The sequence below is a fragment of the Hemiscyllium ocellatum genome, chromosome 5 (assembly GCF_020745735.1).
Source record: "Hemiscyllium ocellatum isolate sHemOce1 chromosome 5, sHemOce1.pat.X.cur, whole genome shotgun sequence".
NCBI lineage: Eukaryota > Metazoa > Chordata > Chondrichthyes > Orectolobiformes > Hemiscylliidae > Hemiscyllium > Hemiscyllium ocellatum.
In genome coordinates, this window is record NC_083405.1 from 24,048,261 (window position 1) to 24,068,806 (window position 20,546).

At 40.5% G+C, this 20,546-nt stretch overlaps 1 protein-coding gene across 1 annotated transcript in view; it reads left to right on the plus strand.

The window, feature by feature from the left end:
• The window catches only part of LOC132815957 (adenylate cyclase type 2-like), a 624,569-nt gene that overhangs the window by 568,481 nt on the left and 35,542 nt on the right, over positions 1 to 20,546 (plus strand). Inside the window, exons 19-20 of the mRNA XM_060825336.1 lie at positions 2,682 to 2,866; positions 3,728 to 3,812. Coding sequence (XP_060681319.1) covers positions 2,682 to 2,866; positions 3,728 to 3,812 — 270 coding nt within the window. The remainder of the gene's footprint in view (positions 1 to 2,681; positions 2,867 to 3,727; positions 3,813 to 20,546) is intronic.

Here is a 20,546-nt window from a genome sequence, read left to right on the forward strand (position 1 = left end):
TGAATTGATAACACTCAGTGTGCCAAAAGAGATTTGTAACAAGTCTCAGAATACAAAGCCATTGATGGAACAGATCCAAGAGGAGTACAATGATGTGTTTACTTGGTTAGGATGTCCTCCAAAAGAATATCATATCAAAGTGGATGACAGTGTAAGACAAATTCAACATCAGCCAAGAAGTACAGATATTCTAAATGAGGCCTAACTAGAGTTTTACAAAGCCTCAGAAACATGTCGCTGCTTCTACATTCCAACCCTCTTGAGATTAATGATAACATTACATTTGCTTTCTTAACCACGGACTCTACCTGCAAGTTAACCTTTAGAGAATCCTGGACTAGCACTCCCAGATCCCTTTGTACTTTGGCTTTATATGAATTTTCTCACCACTTAGAAAATAGTCCGTCCCTGTATTCTTTTTTCCGAAAGTGCAAGACCTCACATTTGCTCATGTTGAATTTCATCAGCCATTTTTTGGACCAGTCTCCTAAACTATCAAAATCATTCTGCAGCCTCCCTACCTCCTCAGTACTACCTGCCTGTCCACCTAACTTCATATCGTCAGCGAACTTCACCAGAATGCCCCCAGTCCCTTCATCCAGATCATTAATATGTAAGGTGAATAGCTGCGGCCATGACAGAGGCAAGTTTTATTCTGTAAGAGAACATTGGAATAAAGTGTGCAAGGAGTGCAAATGCACTTCAGAGAGTCGTTGTGATGGGCCAAATGGCCTCTTTTTGCCCAGTACAGTTTTATGTCCAAGAACACAATTACATTCTGGTACCTGAATACTTCACCAAGTTCTCTGTATTACAACAAATCAAAGATACCACAAATGCAACAATTGTTGACACGTTGACCACCATATTCGGTATGTTCAATGTACCTCAAAAAATTGGATCTGTTATTTTCACATGTGATATGTGGTTGATTATGCACCAGTGCAGCTTTCCAAGGCAGGTATATATTATTTGTGTTGTAGAATCCATGATAATTAAGTGCAAAATGACTTGTTTAGATTTCCAGAAACTACCTGCTACTCATCAAGGCCTGGTAGCTCTCATGTTTGTAAGACAAACCAACAAAGTGTTTCATTCCTACACTGTCAGCACTCAAACATATGTGCAACCAAACCTAGCCTTTATACAGTTACCACGACCTGGCTGTCTAGCCTCACTCTGGGGGTGCTGTCTGTTGCCATAGCTGAAATTTGCATTTGTCACAGAGGAATGATTGTCGTCTGGCTTTATATCTTTCCCATTTGAATCATCATCCTGTATGACTGTGCCTAATTATACACAGGTCAGATATGTTGCCCTTTCATCACAGGGTTTGTAATGCTTTTATAGTTTATGCCAAACCATAATTGCCTGGGTGCACTTGCAAACTAAGTGTCTCCTTAGTCTAGTGTTAGATATTTGGAATTTCCTTAACTTACTTCTACAGATGTCACTTCAATTAAAACTATTCACAGTACTTTGAAAAGTAAACAACAGGTTAAACTAATAAAAAGAAATGAACAGCCACAAGAGACAGCAGTTCCATAATTTGGATCACAACAAGTTCTAAAGAAGGGTCACTGGACCCAAAACACTCAATCTGCTTTTTCTGCACAGATGCTGCTAGACCTGCTGAGCTTCTCCTGCTATTTCTGTTTTGTTGCCCAAATCAGGGCGATATGTTAATTCGCTAGTGTTTGTTGCACTATTAGTTTATTGATGCTTTGGTGCATATTTTGTTCCACTACTTAATTACGATGCACGTGACACCATTAAATAAGACATGACTTGAGAGAATGCTCGCCATTTTGTAAATTAATTAATTTCTGGCCATCCATTTTCCATTAATGCATTTATATAATGGTGTACCTGCACCTCTCTTACTCATAAGTTAATATTTACTTCGGCACTGATTAAATCAAAATGCATCTCTATTCCATTAGTTTAATTACTTGTTGCATAATGATTCACTGCTGCCTGATGCTCTATGATTTGTTGATTTCTGGTGTGCTGATGCATTTGTTGGTGCATCCTTCACCTGTTGATCAAAGCCTGCAAATGCATTTATTCATCGGGTAATTGTTGCAGCTTTTCCATTATTTTAATGATTTGCTGGTGTGATTGCAGCTGTGTATACATATTAATTCATTGGCCACCAATTCAACATTAATTTGTTAGCGTGTGTTGTTCATTGATTTGTTAGTGTCCTTACTGTTGTATGAATATCTTTGTGGCTGGTGCTTTATTTGACTGAATGTAACGTTAAGGAATCCTGGCAAAACTAAAGTCAAGATTAGGAGTGACCTGTCCATTTTTCTCTGAACCTTATTCAGAATCTCCATGACATCCATGTCAGAGGATCATAATTTGAGGCTATACACTAGGTGAATTCTAACGAAGGTTTTGTAAAAGGAAATTATTTTTCTTCTTCTGTCAAGGTCTCCCATTCAATTGAGTTTACTATCATTGAATTATGCTAGTTGTACAAGAAGATTATCATACTACTTATTTTATATTGGATTCTACCCAAATCATCTTAACATTATAGCACCAATCTCTCACTTTAAGAGACTTTACTAAAGTTGAAGCCAACAGTTTGAATTCCATTGCTATGCTGAAGGAAAATGACTTTTAATGGATTTTATTGTAATAGGTTTCAATGTGTTACTTTTCTATCACAGTATTTTCTATACAGCTGTATTTTGGGATTGATGTCATGTTCTGTGTTCCTGCGTGTCAACTATGAGCTGAAGATGGTGATGATGCTGATTGCTGTGATAGTTTATAATGTAATTCTTCTGCAAACCCATTCCTCGCTCTTTGATGATTATAGCAAAATGCTGTACGCAACTGTCAAGATGGAGAGGTAAATTTTCTGTAAGGTTACAGTAGTGTGTTGAAATTTTCCTACTGTTTATCATATGTGTGAAGCATTTCACCATGGAAGTTTGCTGCAGAGAAGCCATTTAGTCCATCATTTGTTTTCTCACTCTGCTCAAGTAATTCAAAACTAATTCTATTGTGTTAGTTTTTCCTCGTAATCCTGCATCTTTCTTTGCTTCAAGTACTTAGCCACCTTGCCATTAAACATTGTGTCTTAATTCGGCCTTGTTGCAATGCTGCACATACACTTACAATCTCACAATTTCCTCATTTCACTCTTGTAATAACTTTCAAATTTTTCTTTGTCACTGAATCTCCAACCACTTCCCTTCACCCAGTCAACCTTTGAAAACAAATTACTACATCTCTCTTTAGCTTTCTGTGCTCCACCAAGGTATTAAACCTGATGTCGCTATTTTGTTGCATATAATATACCTCATTTCATTGATAGAAAAAGTGAACAAATTAAGAATTTTAAAATGTAAGTGTCAGAGCCATAGATATTTTGAAACAATGATTCTGATTGTATCAATTTAGGAAGCTTCAAATAAATATTTTTGTGGTGTATATGAAAAGCTTTGAAATTTTAATGAAGTTTTCCATCATTTTATGTTTGTCACTATAACTAATGGAAACAGATCAAGATGTTTTCACTTGTAATTACTTGTACATGCAAAAATGGAAGAAGTACTAACAATGCAAAAAGGAAGATTGTTCATATAAATTGAATAAATATTGTTAAAGATCAATGGCTACTGCTCTATTTTAATAGTTATGCACTGATGTAATACCAGAAGTTCATTTTGATCATTGGTTTAATGTATATTTTCTTCTCTTTTGTTAGACCCGGTGTGCTAAAAGATCTGAAGACAATGGGTGTAATTTCTCTTTTTATCTTCTTCATCACACTTCTTGTCTTGGCCAGACAGGTGAGGAAAACATTTTCTGAATGTGAGATTTATTGTAGTCATGAAATCAAAATAGACAGGGAGTGCTAAGCAGTAGATGTCTGTGGAAATTGGTTTAAATAGACTTTTAAATAGACACTGTACTAATGAAAAGAGGTTCAATTATACACACCCTGCATTGTTATCATTCAAGTGATTAATGCAGGGAATAGTATCTTCCCAGCTTACCTACTATTTGTTGGTTATTTCAATAATATTGAAATAGTTTCAGTTACATTTTGTCTGTTATCATTTAGAGTCATAGAGATGGACAGCATGGAAACAGACCCTTCAATCCAACCTGTCCATCCAACCAGATATCCTAACCCAATCTAGTCCCACCTGCCAGCACCCAGCCCATATTCATCCAAACCCTTCCTATTCATATACCCATCCAAATGCCTCTTAAATGTTGCAGTTGTACCAGCCTCCACCACATCCTCTGGCAGCTCATTCCATACACGTATCATCCTCTGTGTGAAAAAGTTGCCCCTTAGGTCTCTTTGATATCTTTCTCTTCTCACCCTAAACCTATGCCCTTTAATTCTGGACTCCCCGACCCCAGGGAAAAGACTTTGTCTATTTATCCTGTCCATGCCCCTCATAATTTTGTAAATCTCTATAAGCACACCCCTCAGCCTCTGACGCTCCAGAGAAAACAGCCTCAGCCTGTTCAGCCTCTCCCTATAGCTCAAATCCTCCAACCCTGGCAACATTCTTGTAAATCTTTTCTGAACCTTTTCAAGTTTCACAACATCTTTCCGATAGGTAGGAGACCAGAATTGCATGCATTATTCCAACACAGGCCTAACCAATGTCCTGTACAGCCGCAACATGACCTCCCAACTCCTGTACTCAATACTCTGACCAACAAAGGAAAGCATACCAAACGTCACCTTCATTATCCTATCTACCTGCGACTCCACTTTCAAGGAGCTATGAACCTGCACTCCAAGGTCTCTTTCTTCAGCAACACTTCCAAGGACCTTACCATTAAGTGTATAAGTCCTGCTAAGATATGCTTTCCCAAAATGCAGCACCTCACATTTATCTGAATTAAACTCCATCTGCCACTTCTCAGCCCATTGGCCCATCTGGTCCAGATCCTGTTGTAATCTGAGGTAACCTTCTTCGCTGTCCACTACACATCCAATTTTGGTGTCATCTGCAAACTTACTAACTGTATCTCTTATGCCCGCATCCAAATCATTTATGTAAATGACAAAAAGTACCAGCACCGATCCTTGTGGCACTCCACTGGTCACAGGCCTCCAGTCTGAAAAACAACCCTCCACCACCAGCCTCTGTCTTCTACCTTTGAGCCAGTTCTGTATCCAAATGGCTAGTTCTCCCTGTATTCCATGAGATCTAACCTTGCTAATCAGTCTCCCATGGGGAACCTTGTTGAACGCCTTACTGAAGTCCATATAGATCACATCTACTGCTCTGCCCTCATCAATCTTCTTTGCTACTTCTTCAAAAAACTCAATCAAGTTTGTGAGACATGATTTCCCATGCACAAAGCCATGTTGACTATCCCTGAAGAAGGGCTCATGCCCAAAACGTCGATTCTCCTGCGCTTTGGATGCTGCCTGACCTGCTGCGCTTTTCCATCAACACATTTTCAGCTCTGATCTCCAGCATCTGCAGTCCTCATTTTCACTTATCCCTAATCAGTCCTTACCTTTCCAAATACATGTACATCCTGTCCCTCAGGATTTCTCCAACAACTTGCCCACCACTGAGGTCAGGCTCACCGGTCTATAGTTCCCTGGCTTGTCTTTACTGTCCATCTTAAACAGTGGCACCACATTTGCCAACCTCCAGTCTTCCAGTACCTCACCTGTGACTATCGATGATACAAATATCTCAGCAAGAGGCCCAGCAATCACTTCTCTAGCTTCCCACTGAGTTCTCAGGTACACCTGATCAGGTCCTGGGGATTTATCCACCTTTAACCATTTCAAGACATCCAGCACTTCCTCCTCTGTAATCTGGACATTTTGCAAGATGTCACCATCTATTTCCCTACAGTCTATATCTTCCATATCCTTTTCCACAGTAAATACTGAGGCAAAATATTCGTTTAGTATCTCCCCCATTTTCTGTGGCTCCACACAAAGGTCACCTTGCTGATCTTTGAGGGGCCCTATTCTCTCCCTAGTTACCCTTTTGTCCTTAATATATTTGTAAAAACCCTTTGGATCTCCTTAATTCTATTTGCCAAAGCTATCTCATGTTCCCGTTTTGCCCTCCTGATTTCCCTTTAAGTATACTCCTACTTTCTTTTTACTCTTCTAAGGGTTCACTCGATCTATCCTGTCTATACGTGACATATGCTTCCTTCTTTTTCTTAACCAAACCCTCAATTTCTTTAGTCATCCACCATTCCCTATACCTACCAGCCTTCCCTTTCACCCTGACAGGAATATACTTTCTCTGGATTCTTGTTATCTCATTTCTGAAGGCTTCCAGTTTCCAGCCATCCCTTTACCTGCGAACATCTCCCTTCAGTCAGCTTTTGAAAGTTCTTGCCTAATACTGTCAAAATTGGCATTTCTCCAATTTAGAACTTCAACTTTTAGATCTGGTCCATCCTTTTCCATCACTATTTTAAAACAAATAGAATTATGGTCGCTGGTACCAAAGTGCTCCCCCACTGACACCTCAGTCACCTGCCCTGCCTTATGCCCCAAGAGTAGGTCAAGTTTTGCACCTTCTCTAGAGGGCACATCCACATAATGAATCAGAAAATTGTCTTGTACGCACTTAAGAAATTTCTCTCCATCTAAACCTTTAACACTATGGCAGTCCCAGTCTATGTTTGGAAAGTTAAAATCCCCTACCATAACTACCCTATAATTCTTACTGATAATAGAGATCTCCTTACAAGTTTGTTTCTCAATTTCCCTCTGACTATTAGGAGGTCTATAATACAATCCCAATAAGGGTGATCATCCCTTTCTTATTTCTCAGTTCCACCCAAATAACTTCGCTGGATGTATTTCTGGGAATATCCTCTCTCAGCACAACTGTAATGCTATCCCTTATCAAAAATGTCACTCCCCCTCCTCTCTTGTCTCCCTTTCTATCTTTCCTGTAACACTTGTATCCTGGAACATTAAGCTGCCAGTCCTGCCCATTCCTGAGCCATGTTTCTGTAATTGCTATGATATCCCAGTCTCATGTTCCTAACCATACCCTGGGTTCATCTGCCTTCCCTGTCAGGCCTCTTGCGTTGAAATAAATACAGTTTAATTTATTAGTCCTACCTTGTCCCTGCTTGCCCTGACTGTTTGACTCAATTCTGTTCTCAACTGTACCAGACCCAGATTGATCTCTTTCCTCACTATCTCCCTGGGTCCCACCCCCTCCACCTTAGTAGTTTAAATCCTCCCGAGCAGTTCTAGCAAATTTCCCTGCCAGTATATTAATCCCCTTCCAATTTAGGTGCAATCCATCCTTCTTGTACAGGTCACTTCTACCCCAAAAGAGATTCCAATAATCCAAAAATATGAATCCTTCTCCCAAACACCAGCTCCCCAGCCGTGCATTCATCTGCTCTATCCTCCTATTCCTGCCCTCACTAGCTCGTAGCACTGGGAGTAATCCAGATATTACTACCCTTGAGGACCTCCTTTTTAAATTTCTGCCTAACTCTCTGTAATCTCCCTTCAGAGTCTCAACCTTTTCCCTTCCAATGTCATTGGTTCCAATGTGGACAATGACCTCCTGCTGGCCCCTCTCCCCCGTGAGAACATTCTGCACCCTCTCTGAGACATCCTTGAACCTGGCACCAGGGAAACAACACATCATTCTGCTTTTTCTCTGTTTGCCACAGAAACGTCTGTCTGTACTTCGGGCTAGAGAATCCCCTAACACAATTGATCTCTTGGAAGCTGACCCTCTTTGCATTAGTGCCAGTCTCAATGCCAGAAACTTGGCTGTTTGTGGAACATTCCCCTGAGAATCCATCACCCCCTACGTTTTCCAAAACAGCATACCTGTTTGAAATGGGTATATCCACAGAAGACTCCTGCCCTAGGTGCCCACCTCTTACCCTTCCTGGAGTTAACCCATCTATGTGACTGTATCTGAGATTTCCCCCCTTCCTATAACTGCCATCCATCACATACTGTTGCTGTTGCAAATTCTGCATCGCTTCTATCTGTCTCTCCAACCAAACCACTCGATCTGATAGGATTCGCATCCAACAGCATTTATGGCAGATATAATCCGCAGTAACCCTTAAATTCTCTTTAAACTCCCACATCTGACAAGAAGTACATATCACTGCAAAGGCCATTTTTGCTCCTTCACAATCTACAGACCCAGAAAATAACACTGTCTTATTCCTCTACAAAACACTGCACCAGGTTAAATTAATATCTGTGGCTTATATTTTAAGTTTAATCAAGAGACTTATCTCCAAAAATGTATAATCAAGAAAGAACCCACTGTACTCACTAATGCAGCCTTTCTTTTGGACAGACTTAAAACAACAGTTGACTTATCTGACTCTGTGCTGTGAACTTCACCCAAACTGGTTCCTCCAAGATTAGTTGTGAATTTCACTGTTAATTTTCCCAGATGTACTCCGATGTCCAGCAACACATGAATTCAAAAACATCAAAGACTGTGCAGGTTTTTCATAATTCTGAACATATAATGCTTTTTTAAAAAAAATTTGAAAAGTATTCTGGATAGTGGCACAGCATGTTATTAATGTCTTTATAGAAACATAGGGAGAAATCATTATTTGTTTTAATCGACTTCTGTGATTCTGTGAAAAGCTATACTTTCTTGTGTAAATTTAAGAATGGACTTTGCTGGACTAAAACCTGGCCATATCTAGAGTTAGTTTTTAAAAAGATCCTGTGAATTAATGCCCACATCTTTGAGTTTTAAATTACTGCTAATTGTAAACTCTTTATTTTCTTGCCTTTTCTCTCTGTAAGCACATCATAGATGGCCACAGGTGTAGATGAGCGCCAAGCAAGTCTGATTAGAGGGCCTACATCAGTCCTCTGAGACTTTGCCCTGTTTGTTTTAGAAGCTTGTAGATCCTGTTGCTCTCACTTCTCACATCTCCTCGCCCCAAACACCCCACACTGTCCCTACATGATCCTAGTGAGGCATACATAGCCACTCAGCAGTATTCACTATAAGCAGACCTGGAGAGTAATGTGGAAATAAAACCAAAATAAATTTCTAATAATCTATTTCACACTCATACATATTTAATAGTGAAAAAAGCTCCTATTCATAAAACTGCATGGCAAGGTGCTAATGCATTTTTCCAACCTCCACCAGATGACTTTTTAAATAAAGCAGAAGGGTTTTTTTTTAACCCTCATTGACAGCTTCTGACCTTTTCTTTTCAATGTTTAAAAGGCTGAGCATTTTTTAGAAATTTAGATCTTGACTATTGGTCAAACTTTATAAACGCATCAAGAGCATTTTCATCTACACCATTAATTTATGATTCTAACACTGTATTTTAAGATCTTGTGTCAGCCAAAATAGAGTTTAACTCAGTGCAAAGTTCAAATCACCCCATTGCATTCCCCTCTTGTGTGAAATTTTTCCTATCCCCTTTCTCCTCCTGACAAAAAAAAACAGAAATTGGGGGTGGACTTCCCCATCTCGATACAGCAATATTCCCAACATTTTAAAGTCCACGGAGTCTTCCTGACTCTATGAAAATCTAACCCAATCTGTCATTTCATCATCTAATAAAGATGACTGTGGAGATTCAAAATTAGGTCACCCCTTCTCCAATCTAGTTAGGTCTAACGTTGCCAAAAATGAGATTTTCCAGTAAATATTAAGTAACATATGAGGCTTGTACTATTAAAAAGCTCTTTCTACTTCCTCTTCTCTTCCGGCACCCTGTCAGTTAGCAATGGTCTGACTTGCAGGCTGAGCTAACTTACCATTGCTTCGTAGTAACTGACACAAGGTGACCAGAGGCCAGTCAGCTTTGAGATTCCAAATTATTTTGATGGAGTTATTAAACTGTATTTTAATTTGAAGCAGATAGTCACTTTTTGCTGTAATATTGTATTAAAACACCAAACATTTACAACCACTTTAGTTGTCATTTAGCTGGAAAAATGGCTAGAAATTAACTGTTTGCATGATTCCATCAGGAATGTTTATTGAAGAGTAGAATGTACGCTCAACACCTACAATCACTGAATAAAGGAAGTGTTGGATCCCAATGATCAGGGCTCCTATACTCCAGGTCTGTTTAGTGACACAGTGTATGTTTGATACTAACACACATGATGAGAAACAAGTACAGCAACTGCAGATTGCATGAAACCCCTTGAGATTTTTTTAACATAATTTGAAATGGAAGCTCCTTTTTTACTTAGAAGCTGACTACAGGGAGGGGATTTAGTCAAAATCTGTCCTAGTTCCAAATAATCAGACTTTCTGGTGTACATTCATTGGGTGTATTGAGGGTCAAGGGATGACCTTGGATACATTGCAAACTCACTATCATAATTTAATTGGTGCCATTGATAGCTACAAGTTAACAACTCATCAAATCCAATTAATTTTGTTCTGGGCTTTTGTGCTTAGCATCCCTCACTGTAAGTGCACTACCTTATATCTCCCTTGATTTGAAGTTTAGCTATTTTCCTTCCTTGCTGCTAATTCCATATTTGCTGTGTAAACATTGTGTCAGTCATCCTCAGAAGATTGTCAATGTAATATCATCTTTCTTTTCAACATGTTAACATAGTTAGATGAAAGTGAGGACTGTAGATGCTGGAGATCAGAGTCAAGATTAGAGCGGTGCTGGAAAATCACAGCAGGTCAGACATCATCCGAGGAGCAGGAAAATCGACGTTTTGGGCAAAATTCCTGATGAAAGGCTTTTGCCCAAAACGTAAATTTTCCTGCTCCTCAAATGCTACCTGACATGCTGTGCTTTTCCAGCACCACTCTAATGTTAACACAGTTAGCATGACACAACAGTAGGGTAAGGGTGACAATGAAAGTCGCCCTGGTGCATTCCAGATTGCTGGAGGTTGACTGGTGTGACTGACCCCTTGAGCAGTTTATGAATGAATCCATTGCAGAAAGGCCATCCTCTCCCTGTAGCTACTGATCCAATGAGAGGGCTCCGCAATGTTACCAAGAGCAATGGTCATTCCTGAAGCACACAAGGAGGCCTGGGACTTCACAAGAGAGGCTGAAGAAACTGTTAAACAAAAAATAAAAAGATTTGTCAGCATTGTGACCCTGGAGAGATCTGTGGGGGTCTGGGGCAATGGTGTAAGCCCATACAACCCATTTCAATGTGGTATTTGTTCTGGCAGATGTGCAGTGCACAATTCACACATTACACAATGACATAGAGGGTCTGCAACCATATGGATGCACATTTTCACTTGAGCACTTGAGTACAATTGCTTTACAGTTTCGGTGTCAGCAAACACTGCCTTCAAATTGAAAACTTTAATTTATATTGCTGCTCTTAACTCTTCCAATCAAAGTGTAACATTTTCCATTTCTCAGCATTAAATTTAATTTGCTTAATGTCTGTCCATTTTACCAGTCTTACTATATTCTCCTGATGTAATTTATTATTCCCTCATTAATCACTATATTTTTGAATTTCATATTTTGCATATACTTTGAAATTGTGCCTGTATATAAATTATCATCAAAATATTAAAAAGTTGATGGTAGCCATTATGTGGAGATGCTGGTGTAGGATTGGGTTGGACAAAGTTAAAAATCACAAAACACCAGGTTATAGTCCAACAAGTTTATTTGGAATTACTAGCTTTCGGAGCACTGCTCCTTCATCAGGTAACTGCGCTCCAAAAACTAGTGCTTCCAAATAAACCTGTTGAACTATAACCTGGTGTTGTGTAATTCTTAACTAAATTAAAAAGAACATTTGTCCTAACATCAAACATAGGGGGAGCATCACTGTACATTTAAAAGCATTTGACACTACTTTCTGTTTTCTGTTCATTAACTTGTATTCATATTATCATTGTCTCTTTTTTTATTTAACCTATTTTTCTAATCAACTTGTTCAGAGATGTTATTACACACCTCTGCCATTGTTTCTTTATTCCTGTAGGTTGCAATTGTGCTAACAAGTACTTTATCAAACACCTACTAAATGTTCATGTACACTCCTTCAGTCACAATAAACTTGTCAACTTTATCATTACGTCTCGAAAGAACTTCGTCAAGTTTGTCAAATATGATTTGTTATTCACAAATTTGTGACATTTTTAATTCATTATTCCTTATTTTACCAAACACCAATTAATTTTCTCTTGGATTATTGTCTCTAACAGCTATCCCATCATCAAGTTAAACTGATTAGATCTATAATTGCCAGATTTATCCTTCTTCACTTATTTACACAAGGGTTTAATATTTGCAGTCCTCTGATCCTCTGGGACAATGAACTCTTGTGGCACAGTGATATATCACTACCTGTGAACCAGGATGCCCGGGTTCAAGTCCCACCTGCTGCACAGGCATGTAATAATAGGTTGAATAGAAAATATGTTCTCTGGGACCATCCCCATATGCAAGGAGGATTGAAAGATTGTGACCAGAATCTCAGCATTTTCACCCTTACATCCAATTTAATAGATCTAACACATAGAGTGGTGGCGAGAGTCCCCAAACATCCAGAAACATTCAATCACAGCGACTAGCAATTGGACAACCGTTTTCTCCAAACATGGAATGGTCAGAATGTCTGAGGTGCTAGCTGTCCAATCACAGGCTGCTTTTTGCCTGTGCTTTTGAGAGAGTGATGCCATGAACCTGTGGCATGTTGCATTATGTTTCGTGGTTAGTACATCAGAATACAAGCTCTTGATATTGTTATTTTACCATAGCATGTGACTTGACGGTATAAAAGTTTTGGGCCCTGTATCTAAGGAAGAGTGTGCTGGTGTTGGATGGGGGGTGTGGGATGGGGGCACGGTGTGGAGGGTTCCCAGAGGATGTTTACCAAAATGATGCTAGGCACGAAAGGCTTGTCACATGAGGACTCTGGGTCTGCATTTGCTGGAGTTTAGAAGAATGCAGGAAGATCTGATTGAGACTTAACAGAATACTGAGAGGCCTGGATAGAGTAGACATGGAGAAGATGTTTCCACCAGTAGAAGAGACTAGAGTGAAAAGATGGCCTTTTGGAACTGAGATGAGGAGGAATTGCTTCAGCTAGAGGGTAGGTAATCTGTAGAACTCATTTCTGCAGAGGGCTGAGAGGGAAAGTCAGTTGCAGAATGGTTCTTGATTTGTCAGGAGATCAAGGGTTACAGCAAGAAGGCAGGAGAATGGGGTTGAGAAACTTATCGGTCATGATTGAATGGTGGTGCAGACTCAATGCGCAGAATGACTTATTTCTGCTCCTATATCTTAAAGTCTTATAGTAAGTACAGTTGATGATGAGGTTGCTGAAAGGCATTGAGTGGACATGATGCATACAAAAATGAGAATTGTGGGGATCCAAGATGGTGGCGATCCAGGAAGATTGCTTTGAAAGCTGTGCACTGCATCGCAGGTGTGACAAAGCCCTAATCCGCCCTACCAAGGCCATCACGATACTCGAGGACTCTGAAAAAGTCATGGAGTCCTAGAACATTCTGAGAAGGCACTGCATGTTCGCCATGAAGGGATGCCTAAGAAGGGAGCAGATTTGCCCGGGGCTGCGGCCCAACCTACTGGATCCTCAGATTCGATTTCTTACCAGGCCCTGGTTTCAGACCTCACAAAATATCACAAGATACTGGGTAAGCAAATTGAAGAGAAGCTGGCCCGATCTCTAATTATGCTGCAGAAGCGTGAACAGCAGCCAGGTGACCACAGGAAAAGTCCAACATGGTCGAATGCAGGGTCACAGTGGTGGAAGCTGAGCCTGATTCCTCCAAAGATAGGATCCCTGGAGACGCAGGTCTGTAATTTGCTTGATCTGGTTGATGGCCTCAAGAACTGGGGCAGAAGGAAAAATATTCGGATCGTTGGTTTGCCGGAGGGGAAGGAAGGTGGGCAACCAGTGGAATTTATTGAGGATTGGCTGCTGAAATTCCTTAACTTGGAGGCTGGAATGGGGTGTCTGAAGATTGAGGGATCTCACCAGGTCATGGCACGGAGGTCAGCTCTGCACCAGCATCCTCACCCAATCCTGGTGCAGTTCCATAATTATAGAGACAAGCAGAGAATCGTGGAAGCTTCCAGAATCCAGGGGAATGATCCAAAGGCCTTAGTTTATAACGGCTCTAGAATTATGTTTTTCTGGTACTTCTCAGCAGCGGTAATCCAGAAAAGGAAATCCTATGATGGCATTAAGAAGAGACTGAGGGAGCTCGGAATCCAGTACTCTCTAAAGAACCCAACAGCGCTTCAGATTACCTTTGGTGGATTCCGGTTTGTCAGAAAAGGCAAGAGACTTTGTGGACAAACTAACTTAGTCTGAGCAATTCAATATGTACAGATTATCGTGTGGTTTGGATATGTTCTTATTATTGTGAAAAAAATGCATGTTGTGTTCAGGTTTTCTTTTCCTACTTTATTTTTGGCAATAATCTGGGTTAAATTATCAGGGATTGATGGGTATTTACTTTTAACTTCTAAATTCTGCTATACTGAGGATGAGTGGGGTACTTACTTATTATTCACTTTTAATTTCTTTGTTCACATTTTTGTTCTTTTTTGAATTTTTTTTGTTGCTTGTGGTTATGGTGCAGTTCTAGGTAGGAGAAGAGAATATGGCTGGAATGGCTAGACGCCTATTTATTGGCAGTTTAAGCCCAGCTCAGGTATTTAAATGCCCTGGTTGTTGTATTGGCAGCAGGGTAGGAGGTTGGGTTTGGGGGGGTGTAGGTGCCCCCTTTGGGCAGGAGGTTAACTCCCCTATCCAGTGCCATTGGTGTTTTATATGTTGTTTTGTGTTTTAGCTTTTGTTGGATATAGTCTTTGATAGCTGTGTAGGTTTGATAACTGTAGTGGTTTTAGTTTGTGTAGTTTTTATGTTCTGTGGATTTTCTTTTATTAAGGCGCAGTGATTTGTAATTCAAGTTCTTCCTTTTTGGAGTCTAAATGCTACTGCAGAAGGTTATGACTAATGACTTTTAAATAGTGTACTTGGAACATCAAGAGGAGTCACTCGCCAATTAAGAGGAAGAAGGTACTCTCGAGTCTTAGAAAGGAAAAGGTGGATATTGCCTTATTGCAGCAGAAGCTCTTTGATGATATGGAGCATTTACAATTGCAGCAAAATGAGTTTTATCAGGTTTACTTTTCATCTTTTAATGCTAGGAGTCGGAGAGTGGCCATATTGGTTAGGAGGAACCTCCCATTTAAGTTACTAGGGAGTGTTAAAGACAAATACAGGAGGTTCATAATCCTTAAAGTCTTGATAAATGGAGAAGAATATGACATTTTAAATGTCTACTTGTCCCCCAGCACATTCCCCCAAATTTCTGGTAGAAACATTTTCTAAATTGATTAGTCTTGAATCTCAGTATATCATCATGGGGGAGATTTTAATTGTCTTGTGGATCTCTCAGTAGACATGTTACCCAAAGGCCCCCCGATACCTTCTTTACAAACCAAGCAATTAGTGGATTTGTGTGTGTCAAGTTAGGGTTGGTGGATGTCTGGAGGCATCTTCATCCTATTGGCAGGGATTTTATGTTTTCTCTAATTAACATAGGTGCCACACCAGGACTGATTTATTTTTGACCCCCTATGGCAACCCTGCACTTGATGGCTTCTTGTATGTTTGGTAATATAGCCATCTCCAATCACGCTCCAGTGTACTTGTTGGTTAAGACTAGGGATGCTGTAGTGAGTTCAACACACAGGCGAATCCTGTGGATAGTATCCTTATCCTTATGGATAGTAAGTTTGTGGAGTATTTCTCCAATGAATTCAGGGTGATCCTCGAAATTGATTCAGGTTTAGTTAGTAGCCCATCTGTTCTTTGGGAAACAGCCAAAGCTTATGCCAGAGGGTTAGTTATTTCCTACTCCACCATTAGGAAGCAGCAGAAGGGTGAGCAACAATGGCTGCGCAAAGCACGGTTGAAGGCAGCCGAGAAGGCTTCCTTTGACAGGCCCTCATTGGCTAAGCTACAGAGGATCACAGCGCTTCCATCTGCGTTGAACGCCGTGCTAACACAGACAAAGCAGGAGCTTACTTTTGCAAAACAAAGACTGTTTGAGCTAGTAACAAACCGTGCAGGTACTTAGCGTATCTTGCCAGGAAAGAGTGCCCCTCAATCCATTATGTCAGTCAGGGAGGGTGCTAGATACCTAACTTGTGATTCTAAAAAGATTAATGTGACATTTCTGAGATTTTACTCTGAATTATACCAGTCTGAAAGCTGTGAGGATGGGTAGACTGGATGAAGTCTTTTTACAAGAGTCTGGAGCTCCCAGGTGTAACCCTCAAACAAGGGGTTTTTTACCTTTCTGCCCCCTTATCAGAGCAAGAATTGCAGGAGGCTGTGAAGCAGCTTCAGGGTGGAAAGGTGCCTGGTCTTGATGGACTTCTCAGTGAATTTTTAGGAATTTATAAGCACATTGTAAGGCCCGATACGCAACATGTTCAATGATTCGTACAGTCATGATTGCCTCCCGCCATCTCAAAGAGAGGCCAATATCTCTCTTACTCTTAAAAAAGGGAAAGCCCCAGGGGACTGTGCTTCTTATAGGCCCATTTAAATGTTGATTTAAAAATCCTTTCTAAAACTCTTGCGTTAAGGCAGGAAACTGTGTTGGCTTCTATTATTAAAGAGGACCTAATGTTATAAAACCTAGAGAGGTTTTATAAAGGGTCGCAGATTTTCCAATAATGTTAGGAGGTTACTTAATATAATTCAAGCATGTCAACAACAGTCTGTACAGCGATTAATGATCTCCCTAGATGCAGCGAAGGCATTTGACCAGGTTGAATGGCCGTACCTTTTTTATACTCCAGAGCGGTTTGGCTTGGGCAAAGCCTTTGTAAGATGGGCAACGGTTCTCGATAGTGACCCTCTTGCTGCGATTCTCACCAATGGTGTGCGATCAAGCAATTTTAAAATCTTTAGGGGCCGTAGACAGGACTGTCCCCTTTCTCCATTGCTGTTTACATTGGTGATCGAGCTATTGGCAGAGCCCATTCATAGGGATCCTTATATATCAGCTCCAGAAGTGGGGTCAAAATCACAGAAGATGATGCAAAGATGCAAAGGGTCCCCTTGATTTGCACTAGGCAAACATTCAGGAGACACGACAGCTGGTTCAGCTCTTTTATCTGGCATCGTAAGCGGCCCCTTATTAAGTTAGCTAAGTTGCAATTGCCTCATAGACTGGAGGGAGTGGATCCCACGGACATTAAAAGCTATCAACTAAGTTCACTTTTATCTTATGCGAGTGACTGGACTTATGGGGACCCTCTTTCAATATGGTTAGATATTGAAACGTCTCAGGCAAGATGCCTCCTTACTAGCTTGTTGTTCCTGGACAAAATGAGGACAGTTAAGGAATATTGCCACAGCCCAGTAGTTATTAATACTGTTAAAGCATGGAGGGTAATGCGGCAGAGTGAAGGCAATATTGCCAAAACGTCTTTTTTTACACCTATAGTTGGTATGTTGGGTTTTCAACTGGGGATAATGGACTCGGGGTTTAAACTCCGGGCAGCTAGGGATGTGTCTTGCCTGAGTGCTTTATTTGAAGGGGACACAATGATGACTTTTGACCAGTTAGTTCGGGAATATGAACTACCTAGTAGGAACCACTTTTGTTTTTTTCAAACCATTTCATTCAAAACATTTTAACTGATCCCTACAGATCTGACATAGAGAAGAGGGTGCTCAGTGCTAAAAACACACTTTCTCTCACACTGTTTATCACCTGTTGGGGGTCGACAGGCTTTGCAGGGTGTAGGAGAGAGTTGGGCGTTGAGATCTCCTCAGAGATATGGGAAGATATTTGGGAAAACGCAAGAAAGATCTTGATTTGCAATAGGACCCATGCTTTTCAGTTGAAGATTCTCCACAGGGTCCAGTCAGCTCCAGATCATTCATCAAAATTTAAAGCAGGAGTATCTTCAGCATGTCCCAAATGCAAAGCGAGAATGGGCACTCTCACTCATTGGCTCTGGTCCTGCTGCAGGGTCCAGACATACTGGAGTGCTGTGGTAGGTGTAATAGAGAGGGTTTCGGAGTCAAGAGTAGAGATGGACCCGGTTTCTCCTCCTCTTGGCCAGCCCAATGTATTTCCTGTAGATGTGCATAAGAAATTTTTTTTTAAATATCCTTTTTTTTTCCACAAGAAAGAATATTCTGTTAAGTTGGATGTCTGAAAATCGTCCGGATTTTTCAAGATGGCATAAGATAGTGATGGAGCACATCACTTTGGATTTTCTTACAAGTATGGTACACCATAAAACTGAGAATTTTTAGAAGACATGGCAGCCCTTATTGCACTACCTGGACACAGATCTGTCCACCATACTAATAAGGGCTTTTATATAAATGTAACAATTGTGTTCTACGAGTCTAATAACCAGAGAGGGGGAGCTGAGAACAGATGAATGTGTAAATTAATGCTCTCGATGGTCAAGGGCTAGTGTTTTTTCTCACTGAGCCGTATTATTATTACTTATTATTTTGTTGTTAGTTATTAGCTATTATTTATTTATGTTTTATTTTTAAATTTATTTATTTTATAATTTTTTTTATAACATGTAGATTTATACATTTGTGCGAGTGCAGTTTAGTTTTTTGTTCTTACTTTGTAGTGTTTTGAATTGTATTGTTTTGTATTTGTTGTAATATCAAAAATCTATTTTTCATTCAAAATATATTTTTTAAAAACATGAGATTTGGAGACTATGAGTCTTAGTGAGAAGAATGTCAGGAGTTGAGTTAGTGAGCAATGGCCCTCTGAGCTTGAGATAGCAGATAGTGGTCTTTACCCAAAATGATTTGCATTCTTTAGGTTACTTCAGTCAGATTTCAGCTCATGCATTGCAGTTTCAATACAACTGATATCCATTTCAAATATCCTCAGAATAAATCCTGTTCTTTGGAGGTGGCCTGATTAAGGAACATGGAAGCATTGGGTCAAGTTAAAAATTACCATATCTAATTGAAAGGCAAACAACCTTGAGAGCTGAATGTCCTACTCCTTCGCAAACATTGGTTCCAGAGGTCTCAGCTGCAGACTGGAGAGCCGGTGAGAGCCTAACATTGCCTCTTTTTGGGATGTCCCACTGCATTTTATGCCACAGGCATTCACAGGTCAGTGGCGGACCTAGCCCCAAGATCAAGGATACTAACAGCAGAAGTCCCACCAGGAGCTGCTTACCAATCAGAAGCTGGAAACCCTTTTACATATCTGCTCCACTGAGAAGGTAGTGGATGCAGCCACCCAAGACCAAGATCATTGTTGAGTCAGTGATAGTAAATGGCCTTGGGCATTGGGATACAGTCACAGGCTAGTGTTGGATGTGCATGAGAACGAAAGCTAGAAATCTCGGAGGACCTCTTTTCCCAGTGCTGACTAGGTGCAAAAGTAGAGCAGTAAATTTCAATAATTATCTCTTTTTTTTTCCCCAAGATATCTCTTATAAAGAACTCTATTATTTTTTATAGGAAGTCATGTTTATGTTTGTGTCATCTAACAGCACAATCTGCTATAGCAGATCTTTATAGTGGATAGTGAGATATGAGAAAGATTCTGACCTTGTGTAAGTGCTTTTTTTGAGGTTTTTGAGGTCTTTGGTGTCATCCTTAAGATTAATTAGCAGCTAATAATTGTAGTTAATTGAATTCATAAGTGCGAGCAGCAGCAGAGAAGGAGCGGGAGCAGCAGAGGAAGTGACGTGTTCCGGAGGGGCAGCCGGGAAGGAAAGCAGTGACCATATATATCAGCAAGGCGGCTAAACCCGAGACTCTACTACTGTAGTGTCTCCCCCCCCGCCCTCCTCCTCTAACCTAGCTAATAAGTAGGAAGAGTGGGAGCGACGACCAGGGGACTGCCGGTAATATATCTGGGCAGTGGCTGAACCCGAGACACTACACGCGTTGTGTCACCCACCCCTCCCCCCCCCCACCTCCCTCCTCTAACCAAAAATAGGACTCTGGTTTGTTAAGGTAAGGATTTTCTATTTCTTTATCGGTGAATGGTAAAAATTCACTTTTTATGGTTTATCTATTAATTGGTTTTTAGAAAAAGACTATAGCAGAGAGGTATCAGGAAGTATTTTAACTCAAACCTATACAAAGTAATAAAGTAATTAGCTAAGCAGAGATGGCTGGGCAGGTGATGTGCTGTAGCTGTATGATGTGGGAGCTGGCTGATCCCATTGTGAATGGCAGTGACCACATCTGCAGCAAGTGTTGGTTGCTGGAAAAACCCTGGCTCAGAGTTAATGATCTGGAATCTGAGCTTCAAACACTGCGGCACATTTGGGAGGGGGAGAGTTACCTGGACGCTTTGTTTCAGGAGGCAGTCACACCTAGGAGATTAAGTAATTCACATTCAGTTAGTGTTCAGGCACATCAGAGTGTGACTGTAAGTGAGGCAGGTAGGGGGAACCTGAATTCAGGAGTGGAGGAGCCTCAGCCCTTGACTTTGTCCAACAGGTATGAGATTCTTGCTCCCTGTACGGATGAGGAAAAGAGCTCTGGACAGGATGAACCAGCTGACCACGGCACCATGGTGC